The sequence below is a fragment of the Aegilops tauschii genome, chromosome 2 (genome assembly GCF_002575655.3).
Source record: "Aegilops tauschii subsp. strangulata cultivar AL8/78 chromosome 2, Aet v6.0, whole genome shotgun sequence".
Lineage (NCBI taxonomy): Eukaryota > Viridiplantae > Streptophyta > Magnoliopsida > Poales > Poaceae > Aegilops > Aegilops tauschii.
In genome coordinates, this window is record NC_053036.3 from 26855014 (window position 1) to 26875174 (window position 20161).

The following is a 20161-nucleotide window of genomic DNA, read 5'->3' on the forward strand; positions in this document are numbered from 1 at the left end:
CGGTATGAGGGGAGACTGACTGGAAAAGGCATGCTTGGAGGGGACTCAATAATATGCAGGGACGGATATTCTTAGTCTCAAGCACACTACACAGTTCTACAGAACTCTACCTTGGTGACCCCGTATGTCAATGAACACAAGAACAGTCTGCGCTCCAAACACCCGGAGCAGTGCGACGACTGGATTACATGTGAACACATCAGGACTTTCAGCAGTTGGTTGGAAACACGTCTCAGAGGTGACAACACTGTTTGTGATGAGCTGTACTCGTTGTCCAAGGGACCATCTTTGGCTGTATTGACTTACAAAGGATACGAGATAAATGGGAATACATTTTACACGATCGCCCAAGATCAAAAGAGCACCAACCAAAACAGCGGTGTCCGCTTTGATGCAGCAACCGAGAGGGGAAAGGACACATATTATGGTTACATAGTGGACATATGGGAACTTGACTACGGACATGATTTTAAGGTCCCTTTGTTTAAGTGCAAATGGGTCAATCTGTCAGGAGGCGGGGTACAGGTAGATCCACAGTACGGAATGACAACAGTGGATCTGAACAATCTTGGGTACACTGACGAACCGTTCGTCCTAGCCAATGATGTGGCACAGGTTATCTATGTGAAGGACATGTCTACCAGACCGAGAAAAAGAAAAGATAAGGAAGCGAATACATCATACGATGAGCCAAAGCGCCACATAGTTCTTTCAGGAAAAAGGGACATCGTGGGAGTGGAGGGCAAGACAGACATGTCTGAAGATTATGAAAAGTTTCATGAAATTCCTCCCTTCAAAGTCAAGGCTGATCCAAGCATCCTGATAAACGATGAAGATTATCCATGGTTACGGCGCAATAAGCAAAGGACACAAGCGAAGAAAAAGTGAAGACTTTCTCTCCACAACTACTATGATGATACCATGCCAACTTTCAACCTTTTTGTAGTTCATTTGAAATGCCTGTTGTAACAGATGAGTTTTCATCCGAAATCCTGATACTTCCAAAGAGATTGTCCATTTTGTACACGAAGTGCATCCAGTTTTTGCCGTAACCCTCTCAACTTTTTAGCACATGCTATGTGGGTGAAATGATGACACCATGCCAACTTTCAACCTTTTCAGAGTTCACTTGTAGTGCTTTTCAATTTCACGGTCATATAGCTCATGAAAATCAGTAAATGCATGAAAAATAACAAATGAAGTCAGAAAGGGTTGAAAATTGATGATGTGGCTTTGAATGGTGCATTTTGAAAACACAAAAAGTCTGCAGTTCAAATAAGTTCAAAAAAATGAAATCCCTTTGTAACTGATGAGTTTTCGTTCGAAACCCTGATACTTCGGAAGAGATTGTCCATTTTGTACACGAAGTGCATCTAGTTTTTGCCGTAACCCTCTCAACTTTTTAGCACATGCTATGTGGGTGAAATGATGATACCATGCCAATTTTCAACCTTTTGAGAGTTCATTTGTAGTGCTTTTCAATTTAAGGGTCATTTATAGCTCATGAACTAATAGCAAAAAGAATGAACTAAAAATAATCAATTAAAATATGCTGTTATGATCAACTAAAACAAAACTATAATATTCTTCAATAGCCAAAAGAATCAACTAAAAAGCTTTTATAAAACTCCAATAGCAAAAGGAATCAACAAAAAAACTTTTATAAACCTCTAGTATTATTGAAACTAAAATTATATAAAATTTATGCAACTAAAATTATCAAATCATTTTCTGTTCAAAACATTAAAAGCAAAAAGAATTTTCATAAAGAATGTTTTTGTTAGAAACTTTAATAGCAAAAAGCATTATCATAAAGATTTATTTTGTTAGAAACTAAAATAACAAAATCTGTTTTTGAATAGAATCATAAAACACAGAAGTATTAAATAGCAGGAAAAAGAATCACTCCAAAATCTATTTTTATAGTAAAGTTAATTACAAACTAGTGATGCACAGAAATTTCAAAGAATTCAAATTTAAACTATTCAAATTTGAAAACTAATGGCACTAACAGAAAGTTTATATTTTTTGTGACCTAAAAGCAAAAAGAATTAAAAAATAAACTTTAATAAAATAAATAAAAATAGCAAATGTAAGTATTTTGTTGTAAGTAGAAACAAAATAAAATAAATAAAGCAACAAAGAAAAAAAAGTGCCATCTCATGGGCCACCATGGCCTGAATACGACTAGAAACCCAACCATGGGCCAGGATTCAGGCCCGCAGGTGGCCCAGTAGGCCCCACAGGCACATAGTGTACGGTTAGGCCCGAAAGCCTGCAGTTGAGAGGAGCTCGAGAGGGTGGGCGCAACAGCGCTTATAAACCACTCTCGAGCTCTCTCAACTAGCAAGGTAGGACTAAACTTTGGCCGCGACGCGGGCAGCACAAGGCCTTTGGTCCCGGTTGGTGCCACCAACCGCGACAAAAGGGGGGCATGCGTACCGGTTCGTGGCACCAACCAGGACCAATGCCCCCCCCCCCTTGAGTCCCGGTTGGTGCCACCAACCGGGACCAAAGGCCGCCGCTTCCCACCCTTTGGGCTGCTGAAAAGAGGCCTTTGGTCCCGGTTGGTGGCACCAACCGGGACTAAAGGGGGCATTAGTCCCGGTTGTTGGCACCAACCGGGACCAATGCTCTGTGTATATAAGCTGGACTTGTGAAATTTTTCACTTCTCATCTCGCAGTTGCCGCCCGACGACGCCGTGCTCATCGACGCCGCCAGGCTGCCCGTGCTCGCCGTCGCCGCGCCCTGCCTGCCCTGGACGCCGCCGCGCCCCTGCCGTGCCCCGACGCCGTCGTCGCGCCCTGCCTTCCACGACGCCGCCGCGCCCCTGCCGTGCCCCGACGCCGACGTCGTGCGCCCCTGCCCTGCCCCGACGCCGACGCTTTGCGCCCCTGCCTCGCCCCGACGCCGTCGCGCCCCTACCATGCCCCGACGACGCTGTCGTGCGCCCCTGCCTCGACCGCGATGCCAACGCCGCCGCGCCCCTGCCCTGCCCCGACGCTGCGCCACTCCCCTGCCCTACCGTCAACGCCGCCGCACAACTGCCTGCCGGACAGGTCGGTACTCCCTCCTCCCTCCCACCCCTCTCCTCTGTCCTTCCTTCATGTATGTGATGATGGTGAAGTTGGTTCAGTGCAAAGTTTCAGAGAAGTGCATGTTTTCAGCCATGTCCACAAGGTGTTTGATGAAATGCTAGGGCAAGCTAGGGAACTTTGTTTTTTGTGAAACTTGGAAGGATGATGTCTCCTTGGATGTTGGTGAAGATGGTCAAGTTGGTTTGTTAAAAGGAAAAACTTGTTAGTGCAAGTTTTATTAAAATTTAGTGCTGGACAGAAACTACATGAATTTCTTTGGTGGACTTTCTAGATGAAATTGGGGCTGGCCTTCTTGACTTAAGGGTTTAGTAGGAAGGACTACAAGATGTAAAAAATTCAGAATTTTTTTAGCAAGGAAAAATAGGGTTGTAGTTCAATGCCAAGATTGGACCAAAATTGAAAAATGGAAGTTGTGCTCAAAATTTTCAAATGACCAAAGTGGATTTTTGAATAAAAATGATCTATAGGCGTCAGAGGACTTCTCAAAATTTTTGTGTCATTTGAAAGGAATTATTTGAAATAGTTCTAGTGCAAAAAGTTACATTTAAGAAAAAATAAGAAAATTCTACTGATGTTTTTGTTCATAGCATTTTTTTGTCCATGTATATATGTATGAATGGATGGATGGATGGATGGATATGGATGTATATACAAAATATTCATATATGATGTTTTTTTTGTTCATAGCAATTTTTTTCCATGTATGTATAATTTATGTATGTATATGTTCATATATGCAAAAGTTACATTTAAGAAAAAATAAAAAAATTCTACTGATGTTTTTGTTCATAGCATTTTTTTGTCCATGTATGTATGTATGAATGGATGGATGGATGGATGGATATGGATGTATATATATACAAAATATTCATATATGATGTTTTTTTTGTTCATAGAATTTTTTTTCCATGTATGTATAATTTATGTATGTATATGTTCATATATGCAAAAGTTACATTTAAGAAAAAATAAGAAAATTCTACTTTTTTCTTCTTCTCTTCTATCCCGATAACTTCAACACGAGGGGGGGTTGACCTACCCCCTCCCCGATAACATTATTTTCCCATGTATGTATGTCGTCGTTGTCGATATAAACCCCTCCCGGATAACTTCGACCGTGATAACTTATACTAAGGGAGCACCCCCGGGCCCTTTCGCTCGACCAAAACTCTCAAGGACACCCAAACCCTAGAAAAAAACGATGTCGGTCTCCTACCCCCTCCCGCCGTGCCCCTACCCTTGAAGCGTTGCCGAGGCCACCCCAAACCCGGAATAAGGTAGGTCTACGTTTGCACTAATATATCCACCTGCTGTCTTGTTTGTGTAATAATTGCCATGTTGTAATATTTGCAGAAACAATGGAGCACGGACGAGACGAGCAAGCAGAAGAGGTGTTGGGGGACATAATCTTAGCCGGAGGTGATATCTTGTCGTATCTTAACGACAATGATGCTCTGGAAGAACAGGGTGAAGAAGCAGGCTACGGTGATCGAACAGTGGAGGAGGAAAGACATGATTATGATGGCTTCGGTGACCCAATGCTGGTGCAAGAAGGAGCCCGTGGTGACGGCTCCGTGACCGAACAGAGTCCGGCCAGGTAAATATATTAGTTAAGCCTGTGCTGACTAGCTAATTGATGCATTCATTGTTTTGGTATGTACACATATTAATTAACTCTCGTCTTTCTTCTTTTTTCTAGCCCTCCGGATCAAGCACAACTTCGGTAAAGAGACGAGGCCCGAAGAGAAAGTTGCGCTCGGATGAAAGGTTTGATATCACAGCAATCGCGCGCGACGGCCAACTGATTGAACCTATCCGGAGAAAGGAAGCATTTGCTGCTCAGTGCGGGGTTCTTGTTAGGGACAAGATCCCGATCAGCATCCACCAATGGTATAAGCCTAAGAAGGAAGACCCTGAGGTGTCTTATGTCGATGATATGCAGGAAGATGATCTTTGGACTGAGCTGAAGGCAAATTTCACCCTACCGCCAGAGGAGGATCCGGAGAAGCCAGTTAAAGAGCAATTAATCAAGTCTCATGCTCTTAAGAAGATGGCAGACCTATTCAGGAGGTGGAAGAATGAGCTGAAAAAGTTTGTCTACAAAGAAGAGACACCAGAATTCATCGGCCGGTATGAGAAGATCAGAGATCACTGGCCCGCATTTGTGGCCCACAAGACATCGGAAAAGAGTAAGAAGATGTTAGCGACAGACAAGAAGAATGCTGCGAAGAAGAAGCTTCACCATCGCATGGGGTCAGGTGGCTACCTCAAAGCCCTGCCTAAGTGGGCCAAGGCTGAGAATGATCTGCTTGAAAAAGGGATCGAACCACAGACAATGAACTGGCCAGACCGTTGCCGGACTTGGTTCTTCGGGGCTGGCGGAAAATTGGACCCTGTATCAGGGAGGTGCGTTTGGACGAACGGGCTTTTGAGAATACCAGTCAAGAAGATTCAGCAATATATCGATGCAGTGCAGGAAGGGACGTTCGTTCCAGACAGAGAGCGACGAGCTCACAATGGCCCTTGGGAATCCTGAGCACCCTGGACGGACACGAGGCACGCCACGCTCCGTTCCGTGGAAGGCTGGTTTTCCGGATGCAGGCGGTTACAAAAGCCAGGAGAGGAGGAAAAAAATGGAGCAGACCCAAATTCAGAAGCTGCACGAAAGGGTTCAAGCGCTAGAGGAATGAGACGGCAATCGACATGCCGAAACTACCCCCGAAGCTACCCCGCCATCTCAGCGGAGAAGCAGTGTGGCTTCCACCGAGCTGCTTCAGCCGGAGCATGTCTTGACGGCTCCTGCTAGCTACCCCGTGGATGCTATCACGGAGTCTCAACATTGCCACCTTATGGCGCAATGGCAGAACTTCAAAGTCAAGGCGGCTGTTGGCTCTGTTTTACCTCCTGAACCCGGCGCAACCTACCACTGCCGGCCGATTCCAGAAGGATATGCTAGGGTGATGGTGGATGAAATAACGGAGGGATTTGAGGACCTCCAGCTTGACCACCCTACCGGTGAAGGGGAGACTCGGCTGGGTTTAGCTCTGAAGACTCCGTGCCTATGGCGGAAGGAGCTCATTAACCTTCCGAACTGGACGCCTCCGGCGAGTAAGGGCACTCCGCCGCCTCCTCCTCCGGCGAGTGATCAGGGCACTCAGCCTCCTTCTCCGGCGCATGGCGGCACTCCGCCTCCTCCTCCGCCTCCTCCTCCGGCGAGTGATCATGGCACTCAGCCTCCTTCTCCGGTGCGTGGCGGCACTCCGCCTCCTTCTCCGCCTGCGCCGGCGTGCCAGAGCAGCCAGCCTCCTCCTTCTCCGCCTCGTCAGCAAGGGCGGAAGAGACCCGCCGCCGCTCCGGCTGCTCCGGCGCGTCGTAGTCCTTCTCCTCCGCCTCGTAAGCAAGGAAAGAAGACAGCCGCAGCCGCTCCGTCTGCTCTGGCGGCGTCTACCAGTACAGCTGCCAGAGGCGGGAGGCAATACAGATTCGGTCCTTCTCTGAAGACTCCAGAGAAGTTACCATACGAGAGGACCCCGGGTGACAAACTTCTTTCAAGGGGTGAAAGCAAAGAAACATCCACCTCCGGAGGAGAAGGTAGATCCGGTGAAAGCGAAGCGCACTCTGGCTGCCCTGACAAAACCACCAAAGTCTCCACCGAAAGGAAACTATGAGCGCATTATTGCAAAGACATTTGTCGAAGCGGAGCGGTCGGGAAGTACTGTCAGTGATCAAAGGTTAAAAGAACGATGAGCTGGGAAAAAAATTGCCCAGCTCGGCGAACACGAACAAGCGAACCAATTGTGCCCCCTGCTCAAGGTGTCTAGCGACATCGTCGCTAATGATCCGAGGATTGTGCCCGGTTATAGCAATATTGGAGATTACCTGCCCGACGATGTACATTATGAAATCATGGAGGTGGACGAACACAAATACCATTACGAGAAGCCTCTCGTCAAAGAAAGATCTCTAACAACGATGATGCGAAGATTACATGATTGGTACATGAAAACCTGCAGAGAGTCTGATGGGATGAATACTTTGATGCTGAGAGTTAAACCGGAGCATGACCTCGTTGGAATTGAACTGCTGAATGTTCCATTTGAGGAGTTCTTCCAGTTTTTCAATCAAAAGGCCCTCGATAAATCAACGATCACTTGCTACTGTCTGTAAGTAGTACTACTTCTGTCATTAAGTCTCTCTATATAGGTCAGCTCTTTCATTGCATGTATTTATAATTATCCTCACTATATTATGCAGATTGAAGATCGCCGAATTGAAGAAACGACAAATCGGTGATATTGGGTTCATTAACACAAATCTCATAGATGCATATACGGTTGAGAAACATGCCAAAGAAGTCGAGGCCAACTTGCTACGATCGTTGGTATTAAATCAAAACAAAGATATAATACTCTTTCCTTACAACTTCAAGTGAGTGTTACTGTCTTGTGCATATTCGGTTTCCCTTATTAGTCCAGGTTATGGTAATGTAATTGATGACTTATGCATGCATGCACAGCTTCCACTATATTCTCCTAGAGATTAAGCTTGAGCAGGGAGTAGTAACCGTCTTAGACTCGAGACGAAAAGATCCACAGGACTATGCGAACATGACTCAAATGCTCGAGAAGTAAGTTAAATCGATCATTATCCACCATATCAGCAACTTTGTTCATTTCCTGATATCAAGTAATTGTTTCCTTTGTCTGGCAGGGTTTGGAGAAAATTCACCACAAAAGCTCCGGGACTGCCGAAGAAGCTGCAATTTAGACACCCGAAAGTAAGTACTATAGTAGCATGTTCCGCACATCTCCTAGTGATTCAAGCGCTAGTTTCATCAATACCATTTAGCATGTTTGCTTATCAGTTAGATTGACCTCTATTTCTTGTAAAGTGGTTGTGGCAGGAACAAGGGAATGATTTCTGTGGATACTACGTTTGCGAGTCTATCCGCCACACGACCTGTGAGCGGGGCTACTCTGACGAACAATATGAAGTGCGTAAGCAATAATATTCACAATTTTATTTTACTACCATCATTTGTGTCGAGTTTCATTTATTTATATATATATATGTATTGACCCCCTTCTTCAAATTAGATCTTTCGGATGCGGGATGAACTCCTAGCACCAGATCGTATGCAAGCAATTCAAGAGGAATTGGCAGCATTCTTCCTTGACCACGTGATCGCTGAAAACGGAGAATACTATGTGGACCCTGTGTTCTTACAATTTAATTAGGAGATTATATTGTAAGAGATAATTATTGTATATATGTAGCCGGTAGTGTCAGATAGATATACGAGAACTTGTTGTTCGACCAATCTCTCGGAGAAGGAGAGGTGGTCGATATCACTTCTCTCTGTATGCATATGTTCATGACGATCTTCTGTTTCCTTCATTTGCTTACTAGCTAGCGTGTCTAGTCCTCTCCATACGTATATAGTACGTAGCGTCGACCAAGCACGGAGATAAGAGAGGACACTTCTCTCTATTAATTAGCTAGCTAACAAAATATATGAAACACCTAAATTAACCCCCCAACCCCCCCCCCCCCCTTCAAAAAAACAAAAACCTCAGCCCCTGAAATGCTGACGCGTGGATGCCTATTGGTCCCGGTTGGTGACACCAACCGGGACAAAAGGCCCTGCCTATTGGTCCCGGTTGGTGTCACCAACCGGGACCAAAGGCCCCCCTGCCTGGGCTGGCAGCAGCGGCCACGTGGAGGACCTTTTGTCCCGGTTCGTGTAAGAACCGGGACTAAAGGGTTAGGGCTTTAGTAACGACCCTTTAGTCCCGGTTCGAAAACCGGGACAAAAGGCCCTTACCAACCGGGGTAAAAGCCCATTTTTCTACTAGTGATACTTTGTAAAAGACAAGTGTAATCTATATTAAATTCAATGTATAGCATCTACTTTAGTTTAAATGAAAACTACAGTTCAACATTTCGCAGACCATGAAAGAATACAACTTTAAGGATTTAAAGAATGACAGGATTTTAAAAAAAAAAATCGAGTTGATAGGCCAACTTCGTCTTTTTTACAACCTAATTTGAAGGTAAATTGAGTACAAATAATGATTTAAGATTTCCAAGATCACTTGCACTAGTTAATTTATAATATTTTGTGATGTTGTGACGAAGCATTTGGCTTTGACAAGTTTAGCATACTGATGCTTTTATGTTAAATAGGTTAAACTAGTAAAAGGCCCGTGCGTTGCAACGGGATAATAAAATTATGATCTTCAAATCAAGTTTCAAATATTCGCATTCCATGTCTATACACCTATTTGAATATTTGCGCACCAATCAGCGCACATGTGGACGTAAGACATGTGCATTCTAACATGCTCACAATGGATCGATGTTGGACTTGATCTTTGATGTGTGTAATTTTTAGTACACCCTCGACGCATGTAAAATAAAATAAACGGACAGTCTCACGGTGGATGAAAAACTGAACGGTGCTATGACGTACAAATTCGGAGGAACGCTCGGCTTTTTTTTCCACTTTTATGGGTGGCAGGTGGATAATTTACTTCAGCTTTAGGGGTGGTTTTGATGACAGACTAAAAATTTAGAGAAACAATTAACAAAGAGTGTTTTCTCACTTACGGGTGGCGGGGTGGGCAATTTATTGCAACTTTAGAGGCAGTTTCGATGACAGACAAAAAAGTTAGAGAAACAATTAAGAAAGAGTTTTTTTTTTACTTATGGATGGCAGGTGGATAATTTACTTCAACTTTATGGACAACTTTTAGGGTAGATGAATAGACCGAAAAATGGAGAAACACACCTCACTTTATTGTATTATATGTATAGGTATAGATATGGGATAAATTGTCATCGGAGAATAAACCATTCATAAAACAATAGAATGGCCTGAAAGTTGCGCTAAATTTTTGCTCATATTGCACTTTTTTTAAACAAATGTGTTGTGCAACTCAAGGTGGCTGACTTGCTGTGCTCTTGCATTCAATGTCTGTCCTGTGGTTCTTTGGACATGATAGATTACATTACTCTGTTTCTGTCGTCGGAAGATTGGAGCCACAGTGGGGAGTGGGCTTGTTTTGTGGATAATCTGAAAACTGAGCTGCTGTTGTTGCGAGATTGGAGGGCCGGTGGTGAGCTACATTTTTAACCAGCAAAGGCACTACATGTTTCCACTGCTTTCTGCTAAATCAATGAAGCCGGTGATTTGCCGGGTCTTTCAAAAAAAAAAACACCCCACTAAGCTAGTGTTGGCTAGTGATTGTCCGATTGACGGGTGTCCTCAGAAGATGGATGCGCACGCGTACGGTCGAGAATGCAGCCGCTCCACCTTCCTCGTTGCTTCCACTCGCCAGCACAAGACACCCAAGCGCAAAATCCAGTCCAGCCACCGCACAGGACCGCCGCCAAGAGAAACCTTGCGCGCCACTCTGCTTCCACCCTTTCTGTGTCTATATAATCCACCCCAGTGAAGCACCGGAACACCTGAGAAATCCCCAGACCAAGCAGACGCATGGAGAGCACGGGCCATGGCGGCGGCGGCGAGGGCGCTAGCGTCCTCCTCCTGCCGTTCCCAGGGGCGCAGGGCCACACGAACCCGCTGCTGGAGCTGGGCCGCCGCCTGGCGCACCACGGCCTCCGCCCCACGCTCGTCACCAGCCGCCACGTGCTCTCCTCCACCCCGCCGCCCGGCGCGCCCTTCCGCGTGGCCGCCATCTCCGACGGCTTCGACGCCGGCGGCGCGGCCTCGGACTACACGGACTACTTCTCGCGGCTGGAGGCCGTGGGGTCCGAGACGCTGCGGGAGCTCCTTCTGTCGGAGGCGCGCGCCGGGCGGCCCGTGCGCGTGCTGGTGCACGACTCCCACCTGCCGTGGGCGGGGCGGGTGGCGCGCGCGGCCGGCGTTCCCGCCGCGGCGTTCTTCTCGCAGCCGTGCTCCGTGAACGTCGTCTACGGGGAGCTCTGGGCGGGGCGGTTGGCCCTTCCGGTGACGGATGGGCTCGAGCTGTTCGCGAGGGGAGCGCTGGGCGTGGAGCTGGGTCCGGAGGACGTGCCGCCGTTCGCCGCAGCGCCGGAGTCTCAGCCTTTGTTCCATAAGACGGCTATCGGGCAGTTCGACGGGCTGGAGGACGCCGACGACGTGCTCGTCAACTCATTCAACGCCATCGAGCCAAAGGTGAGTCTTGTTCGTCTGCTTTACTCACTCAACGGGTTTGCAAACATGGAATTCTTTCTTCATCTTTGTTTGCGACATCTTTACACATTTTGACATCTCTGTTTCTAAATACAGAGTATAAGCCTTTTTATATATTTCAACACGGAATACATTCGAATGATATAGACGTATTATAGAGTGTAGATTCATTCATTTTGCTCCTTATATAGTTCGTATTGAAATCTCTAAAAGGGCTTTTATTTACGAATGGATGCAATATTAACGAGACTGAAATCTTTAAAAGGGAAGTTAATTAGGTTTTTATAGGAAAAATTAGTGCTTGACATTTTGCCGTCTAAGCAGGAGGGAGAGTTCATGGAGCTAACATGGAGAGCGAAGACCGTAGGCCCCACATTGCCATCGTTTTACCTCAACGACGATCGTTTGCCCTCCAACAAGTCTTATGGTTTCAACCTATTTGGCAGCGATGCACCATGCATGGATTGGCTAGAAAAACAGAGCATCTCCTCTGTTGTGCTCGTATCCTACGGGACTTTCTCCAACTACGACGCGGCCCAGCTAGAGGAGCTTGGCAATGGGATATGTAATTCTGGCAAATCTTTTATATGGGTTGTTAGGTCCAACGAGGCACACAAGCTATCCGAGGAACTCAGAAAGAAATGTGAGAAGAATGGATTGATTGTTTCTTGGTGCCCCCAACTTGAGGTTCTAGCTCACAAGGCCATCGGTATGAATGATATCACAAAACAATATTTTTTTCCTTCTCGTTTGAAAATGAATTAGAAGAAATAAAAAAATTAAATGAGAATCTGGTAATAACATTCCTTTTTTATTTCGTAAACATGTATATAGGATGTTTTGTTACTCATTGTGGCTGGAACTCAACGCTGGAGGCGGTTGTTTGTGGTGTACCTCTTGTGGGAATTCCGCACTGGGCGGATCAACCCACCATCGCAAAGTATGTAGAGAGCGCATGGGGTATGGGTGTGCGAGTGCGGAAGAGCGAAAGTGGATCACTAAGGAGTGCGGAGGTCGAGAGGTGTATTAGAGAGGTCATGGATGGGGAGAGGAAGGACGACTACAAAAGGAATGCTATGAAGTGGATGCAAAAGGCCAAGGAGGCAATGCAAGAAGGGGGAAGCTCAGACAAGCATATTGTTGAATTCGCTGCCAAGTATTCGTCAATTTGAATTTTCAACAATGTAATATTTATTCAAAATAAGCAAGTAGGCACTGATTCCAGGCATGTATGTTTAGAGGAGACAATGTTTCCATATGTAATTACTGTGCTATATTCTCACCATTTGGAACGACGCTAAAAATTCCTAAATTAATAGCCCGTGGAAAAATGCTTTACACATTATGTGTTGTTTTCAGTAAATTTATATCTGGGCTGTAGCTATTACTAACAACTAACTCTATACTATGTATATGGTTTCTCCTCAGTTTTCCACATGGAAAATGATGGATGATAATTCGCGGAAGATGAGTTCATAAGCCTGAAGTCCGTTATGTACAAATGTGCATCTACGGGGCATCACGCAATACGCGGTGATGTGGTAGAATGTTTTTTAACTGGGGGGGGGGGGGGTATATTTGAAGAAAAAAGTTTTTACACGATAGTTTTTTTGACTAGGCAGGAGGATAGGTAATCACGCCAAAACCCAGCCTGATTCGTAAGAGGTGCCTTTTTTGAGGCGATAAGACCAAAGGGTTAGATCTGCAATGATGTTAGAGATCACATCATTAGGGGATACATCAATGCTTCTAAACACCTTTATAACAACCCAATTTTTCCTGAGTAGCAAGAGGATGATGAACGGCCAAATAGCTCCGACAGTCCAGGAGTGTTGTGGGCGGTCCAAAGGGATGAGATAAGCGAGTAGGTTGGTTGGAAACTAAGAGCATCCTATACAACACATGAGGATGTGCACCCAAAAAAAATGAGCACGGTCTTCCACTGCAGTAGAGCATCAAGCACAGGTCGATGAATCAAGGAGTGTCTTGCGGTGTAGATTAGCTCGAGTATTTAGCCGGCCAAGGTTGAACAACCAGCCAAACGGAAGGAAATATGCCCTAGAGGCAATAATAAAGTTGTTATTTATATTTCCTTATATCATGATAAATGTTTATTATTCATGCTAGAATTGTATTAACCGGAAACTTGATACATGTGTGAATACATAGACAAAACAAAGTATCCCTAGTATGCCTCTACTTGACTAGCTCGTTAATCAAAGATGGTTAAGTTTCCTGACCATAGACATGTGTTGTCATTTGATGAACGGGATCACATCATTGAAGAATGATGTGATGGACAAGACCCATCCGTTAGCTTAGCATAGTGATCGTTAAGTTTTATTGCTATTGCTTTCTTCATGACTTATACATGTTCCTCTGACTGTGAGATTATGCAACTCCCAAATACCGGAGGAACACCTTGTGTGCTATCAAACCTCACAACATAACTGGGTGATTTTTAAAATACTCTACGGATGTCTCCGAAGGTGTTTGTTGAGTTGGCATAGATCAAGATTGGGATTTGTCACTCCGTGTATCGGAGAGGTATCTCTGGGCCCTCTCGGAAATGCACATCACTATAAGCCTTGCAAGCAATGTGACTAATGAGTTAGTTACGGGATGATACATTACGGAACGAGTAAAGAGACTTGCCGGTAACGAGATTGAACTAGGTATTGAGATACCGACGATCGAATCTCGGGCAAGTAACATACCGATGACAAAGGGAACAACGTATGTTGTTATGCGGTTTGACCGATAAAGATCTTCGTAGAATATGTAGGAACCAATATGAGCATCCAGGTTCCGCTATTGGTTATTGACCGGAGATGAGTCTCGGTCATGTCTAAATAGTTCTCGAACCCGTAGGGTCCGCACGCTTAAAGTTCGATGACGATCGGTATTATGAGTTTATGTGTTTTGACCGAAGGTAGTTCGGAGTCCCGAATGTGATCACGGACATGACGAGGAGTCTCGAAATGGTCGAGACATGAAGATTGATATATTATATTGGAAGGTTATGTTTGGACACCGGAAAGGGTTCGGATGAGTTTGGGCATATACCGGAGTACCGGGGGGTTACCGGAACCCCCCGGAGGCTATATGGGCCTACATGGGCTTTAGTGCGAGAGAGTAGGCGACCAAGAGGTGGGGCCGCACGCCCCCCCCCCTCCCCCCAAGCCCAATCCGAATTGGGAAGGGGGCTGCTACCTCTTGAGCACTGCATTGGTTTTCCGTTGAAGAGGAAAGGGTGATGCAGTAAAGTAGCGTAAGTATTTCCCTCAGTTTTTGAGAACCAGGGTATGAATCCAGTAGGAGACCACGCTCAAGTCTCACGCACCTACACAAACAAATAAGAACCTTGCAACAAACGCGATAAAGGGGTTGTCAATCCCTTCACGGCCACTTGCAAAAGTGAGATCTGATAGAGATGATAAGATAATATTTTTGGTATTTTTATGATAAAGACTAAAAGTAAAAAAAGCAAAATAAACGGTAATAGAAATAGCTTGTTGACGGGAGATTAATATGATGGAAAATAGACCCGGGGGCCATAGGTTTCACTAGTGGCTTCTCTCAAGATAGCATAAGTATTACGGTGGGTAAACAAATTACTGTCGAGCAATTGATAGAATTGAGCATAGTTATGAGAATATCTAGGTATGATCATGTATATAGGCATCACGTCCGTGACAAGTAGACCGACTCCTGCCTGCATCTACTACTATTACTCCACACATCGACCGCTATCCAGCATGCATCTAGAGTATTAAGTTCATAAGAACGGAGTAATGCTTTAAGCAAGATGACATGATGTAGAGGGATAGACTCATGCAATATGATATAAACCCCATCTTTTTATCCTCGATGGCAACAATACAATACGTGTCGTTTCCCCTACTGTCACTGGGATCGAGCACCGCAAGATTGAACCAAAGCTAAGCACTTCTCTCATTGCAAGAAAGATCAATCTAGTAGGCCAAACCAAACTGATAATTCGAAGATACTTGCAAAAATAACCAATCATACATAAAAGAATTCAGAGGAGATTCAAATATTGTTCATAGATAATCTTGATCATAAACCCACAATTCATCGAATCTCGACAAACACACCGCAAAAAAATATTACATTGAATAGATCTCCAAGAGAATCGAGGAGAACTTTGTATTGAGATCCAAAGAGAGAGAAAAGAAGCCATCTAGCTAATAAATATGGACCCGAAGGTCTAAGGTAAACTACTCACACATCATCGGAGAGGCTATGGTGTTGATGTAGAAGCCCTCTGTGATCGATGCCCCCTCCGGCGGAGCGCCGGAAAAGGCCCCAAGATGGGATCTCACGGGTACAGAAGGTTGCGGCGGTGAAATAGGGTTTCGGCTCCGTCTCTGATGTTTCCAGGGTACGTAGGTATATATAGGAGGAAGAAGTAGGTCGGTGGAGCTACGAGGGGCCCACGAGGGTGGAGGGCGCGCCTAGGGGGTAGGCGCGCCTAGGGGGTAGGCGCGCCCCCCTGCCTCGTGGCCTCCTTGTTGATTGCTTGACGTCCACTCCTAGTCCTCTAGATCACGTTTGTTCCGAAAATCACGTTCCCGAAGGTTTTATTCCGTTTGGACTCCGTTTGATATCCTTTTCCTTCGAAACACTGAAATAGGCCAAAAAAGCAATTTGGGCTGGGCCTCCGGTTAATAGGTTAGTCCCAAAAATAATATAAAAGTGTATAATAAATCCCATTAAATGTCCAAAACAGAATATATAATAGCATGGAACAATAAAAAATTATAGATACGTTGAAGACGTATCAAGCATCCCCAAGCTTAATTCCTGCTCGTCCTCGAGTAGGTAAATGATAAAAACAGAATTTTTGATGTGGAATGCTACTTAGCATAATTTTTAATGTAATTCTCTCAATTGTGGCATGAATATTCAGATCCGAAAGATTGAAGATAAAAGTTTAATATTGACGTAAAAGTAATAATACTTCAAGCATACTAACTAAGTAATTATATCTTCTCAAAATAACATGGTCAAAGAAAATTCATCCCTACAAAATCATATAGTTTGGCTATGTTTTCATCTTCGTCACACAAAATATCCAAATCATGCACAACCTCGGTTTCAGCCAATCAATTGTTTCATAGTTTAGTATTCTCAAACTTTTTCATATTTCACGCAATACATGAGCGTGAGCCATGGACATAGCACTATGGGTGGAATAGAATATAATGATGGGGGTTATGTGGAGAAGATTAAAAAAATACTGCCGCAAGGCCGAGGCCGTGGGGTCCGAGACGCTGGCGCGGGTCATCGCCACCGAGGCGCGCGCCGGGAGGATGCCGTCTGTGATGGTCTACGACCCGCACATGGCGTGGGCGCCGCGTGTGGCAAAGGCGGCCGGCGTGCCGACCGCGGCGTTCATGTCGCAGTCGTGCACCGTGGACTGATCTACGGCGAGGCGTGGGCGGGGCGCGCGCCGCTGCCGATGGCCGACGGGAGCGCGCTGCGCCACAGTGGCACGGTGAGCGTTGACCTTGGGGCGGAGGACCTGTCGCCGTTCGTGGTGTCGCCGGAGCTGTACCCCAAGTACTTGGACGTGTCGATTCGGCATTTCAAGGTGTTAGTATATTGTGTACGTGTATGTTTGTGTATAGGGCTTGCCTCCTGTTTCCTCTGTATAGTTGAGGTTGTGGCCCCTTCTATACTTATATATACGTGCCTGATGCACCGATCAATACATCACGATTGCACAGCCCACATCTTTCTCTTCTACATGGTATCTATCGCAGCACGATCCTAACCCTAGCCGTCGCCGCCGCTGCGCCCCCACGCGCCGCGGGCGTGCCGACCGCGGCGTTCATGTCGCAGTCGTGCAGAGTGGACCTGATCTACAGCGAGGCGTGGGCGGGGCGCGCGCCGCTGGCCTTAGCCGACGGTAGCGCGCTGAGCGTGGACCTCGGGCCGGAGGACCTGTCGCCATTCCTCGTGTCGCCGGAGCTGTACCCCAAATACCTCGACGTGTCGATCCGGCAGGTCGAGGGCCTCGAGGACGCCGGCGACGTGCTCGTCAACTCCTTCCGCGACCTCGAGCCGCAGGAGGCGGAGTACATGGAGTCCAGATGGCGCGCCAAGACGGTCGGCCCGACGCTGCCGTCCTTCTTCCTCGACGACGGCCGCCTGCCGTCCAACAAGGCCTACGGCGTCAGCTTCTTCAGCAGCGACGCGCCGTGCATGGCATGGCTGGATCGGTAGCCTCCTATCTCAGTAGTCCTCGCGTCCTATGGGACGGTCTACAGCCTCGACGCCGGCGAGCTTGGAAATGGGCTCTGCGATTCCGCAAGCCATCTGTCTGGGTCGTGAGATCCAGCGAGGTAGAACAGATATCTGAAGAACTCCATGACAGATGCAAGGAAAATGGATTACTCGTGCCTTGTGTCCCCAGCTTGAGGTCTTGGCGCATAAAGCCATAGGTATGAAATGAAATGGGGAATTTCTTTTTATAAATAAATACTATCAATTTTTGAGGTGTTAATTTACCTTTCAATTTGCAGGTTGTTTCTTGACACACTGCGGATGGAACTCGACGACGGAAGCAATTGTTGCCGGCATGCCAATGGTGGCAATGCCACGGTCGGCTGACCAGCCAACCACGGCAAAGTATGTGGGGAGTGCATGGGGGATCGGAGTGCGGATGCGGGCACACGTGAAAGGCTTGGTGAGGTGGGAGGAGGCGGAGAGGTGCATCCGGAAGGTGATGGATGCGGAGGGAAAGGACGAGTACCGCAGAAATGCGACAAAGTGGATGAAGATGGCCAAAGAAGCAATGCAGGAAGGAGGGAGTTTGGATAAAAATATTGCTGAATTTGCAGCCAAGTATTTATCGATATAAATTTAGGCCTAATTATCCACATCCACTCGATGGTTATATTGCGATTCATCGCATATTCCGTATGCACGTTTTGATTAAAGATTGGGGAACGTTTGGTTCTTGGGTACATATGTACCCTATATGGAAAAGGAATTAGTAATTTAACAAAAAGTTAAAAATTTCTAACAGTATTTCTTTTCAAAAAAAATTGACCTTCCATTGTACTGGTGAGAGAAGTTCCGAAAAAAATAAAATTCCTCTTTGACTTCTTTTCAAAAAACACAAATTTGCAGTCAAAATAGTGTGAATAGAGATCTATAGTAGCAAATAAATTTTGTCTTTTACACTGTGAAGGCATGGTATTATTATTTTTTAGAAAATTTGTATATTAGTGTGCAAGTAAGTCAAGTTTATTCTAAAAATAATTTCTTAACTATTTTGACTTTTGTTTAATTATTAAAAAAAATATAGGATACATATGTACCCAGGAACCATTGCGTATTTCCCTCATTCTTCCTCTTCACTTTAGTATCACTCACCCCAGTGACTACTCAGAGCTGATAATATCGTTGTCCACGTCATGCGCGCGTGCTTGCGAGTAATTGTCTGATTGACAATTTGCTCCGTCTCTGTTCTCGGGAGAGTGATGTGGACGGCGTGGTATGTATGTATGTATGGTCGAAAATGGATCGGCAGCACCTGACCTGACCTTCCTCGTGGCTTCCACTCGGCCGCAAAACGGAGCCGAGCTAGTCAAGTGCACGATCCTGTTTCGCTTTCGCCACCGGACAGAAATCTTGCGTCCGCAGAGCACCACAACAACCTTGGGCGCGTCCACTCTGCAGTAGCAACCTTGGGCGCCCGAAGAGAAATCTTGCGCGCCACTCTGCTTCCATCCCTACGTGATCCATCCCAAGCAACTTGTGCGCTGCCGGTGACGGACGGGCGTGAGCTGCTGCCCCGCGGAGCAATGGGGGTGGAGCTGGGGCCGGAGGACGTGCCGCCATCCGCGTCGGCGCAGGAGTCGCAGCCGGTGTTCCTTAAGACGTCGATTGGGCAGGTCGACGGGCTGGAGGACGCCGCCGACGTGCCCGTCAACTCATTCATCGACATCGAGCCAAAGGTGAGCCATACACTCATACTTGTGTGCTCCAGCCACTCAAACCGTTTGTTCTGTTAGAGCAGCTCTAACAGGCGCCGTAGATTACCCGCGCGCTGCAAAAAAGAAATTTTGGCACGCTCCAGCAGGCGAGTGAAAATTCGGCGCAGGAAAAAAACTTCACACGCGGAAAAAAGAGCGTGCTCGATAAAAGCCGTGCAAGGGCGCCCGCCAACCGCCATCTTCCTCGCCTCTCCTCTTTCCCCACGCTTTCCTCCTCGCCTCTTTCGGTGCTCCGCCGTCGCCGCGCCTTTTCCCGCCACCTCTAGCGCCCTCTCTCCCTGCCGCCGCCGCGCCCCCGGAGCACCTGCGGCTTCCGCTGCGTCCACCTCCGCCCCTACGACGTGTATTACGCGGAGATCCGCTCCGGCGATACACGCCTGTGGCTTGGGACGTTCGAGACCGCCCACAAGGCCGCCCGTGCGTACGACGCGGCGGCGTGGCGCCTCGGGAGTCGCAGATGAACTTCTCAGACGCGTGGACACGCGAGCAGACGCAGGAACTCGCGTCTCCCTCGCGGCTAATCACCGACGAGAATCGCCGCATCCAGTGGAGGCGGGAGCGCCACCTCCCGATCGCCGATGCGGATAAGCACGCCATGGCGGTGTGGCACGAGCGCTTCCCGCGGGATGTCGCCGCCGAGAATGAGTTCTGGGCGCAGAGGAGGGCAGAGCCGCGCGTCGGGAGGACATGCATGAGCGAAAGGCACTGGCGAAAGCCTGGTACGACCTGGTACTCGCGTCGACCTGGGACGATGACGATCCTCGGTGGACCGACGCGTTTACGTGGCGGACTACACCACGAGGAGTATGGGGAGTAGTAGTTTTTATCTAGTTTATTTGTATCGCTTTATATC

At 46.8% G+C, this 20161-nt stretch overlaps 3 protein-coding genes and 1 pseudogene across 3 annotated transcripts; all 4 read left to right on the top strand.

Moving 5' to 3' along the window:
* Positions 1-10358: 10358 nt before the first annotated feature.
* LOC109758356 (UDP-glucosyltransferase UGT13248) lies at positions 10359-12620 on the top strand. The gene is made up of 3 exons (XM_020317209.4): positions 10359-11260; positions 11603-11987; positions 12113-12620. Exons 1-3 carry the CDS (start codon positions 10598-10600, stop codon positions 12448-12450), a joined length of 1386 nt encoding a protein of 461 aa, XP_020172798.1. The 5' UTR covers positions 10359-10597; the 3' UTR covers positions 12451-12620.
* Positions 12621-16518: 3898 nt separating this feature from the next.
* On the top strand, positions 16519-18326 carry LOC109758364 (UDP-glucosyltransferase UGT13248-like; annotated as a pseudogene).
* A 790-nt stretch (positions 18327-19116) lies between these two features.
* Positions 19117-19769, top strand: LOC109758363 (ethylene-responsive transcription factor 6-like). The gene is made up of 2 exons (XM_020317214.1): positions 19117-19269; positions 19575-19769. The coding sequence occupies exons 1-2, from the start codon at positions 19117-19119 to the stop codon at positions 19767-19769; spliced, it is 348 nt and encodes a 115-aa protein (XP_020172803.1).
* On the top strand, positions 19766-20125 carry LOC141040663 (uncharacterized). Its single transcript, XM_073506778.1, has one exon. The coding sequence runs from the start codon at positions 19766-19768 to the stop codon at positions 20123-20125; it is 360 nt and encodes a 119-aa protein (XP_073362879.1).
* Positions 20126-20161: the final 36 nt, after the last annotated feature.

Bases quoted from the DNA above. Each gene is read 5' to 3' on its own strand.
- LOC109758356 (XM_020317209.4), top strand. From the start codon at position 10,598: ATGGAGAGCACGGGCCATGGCGGCGGCGGCGAGGGCGCTAGCGTCCTC. The intron at 11,261-11,602 runs GTGAGTCTTGTT...CCGTCTAAGCAG, and splicing joins TCAACGCCATCGAGCCAAAG to GAGGGAGAGTTCATGGAGCT. The intron at 11,988-12,112 runs GTATGAATGATA...ACATGTATATAG, and splicing joins TCTAGCTCACAAGGCCATCG to GATGTTTTGTTACTCATTGT.
- LOC109758363 (XM_020317214.1), top strand. From the start codon at position 19,117: ATGGGGGTGGAGCTGGGGCCGGAGGACGTGCCGCCATCCGCGTCGGCG. The intron at 19,270-19,574 runs GTGAGCCATACA...CGCCACCTCTAG, and splicing joins TCATCGACATCGAGCCAAAG to CGCCCTCTCTCCCTGCCGCC.
- LOC141040663 (XM_073506778.1), top strand. From the start codon at position 19,766: ATGAACTTCTCAGACGCGTGGACACGCGAGCAGACGCAGGAACTCGCG.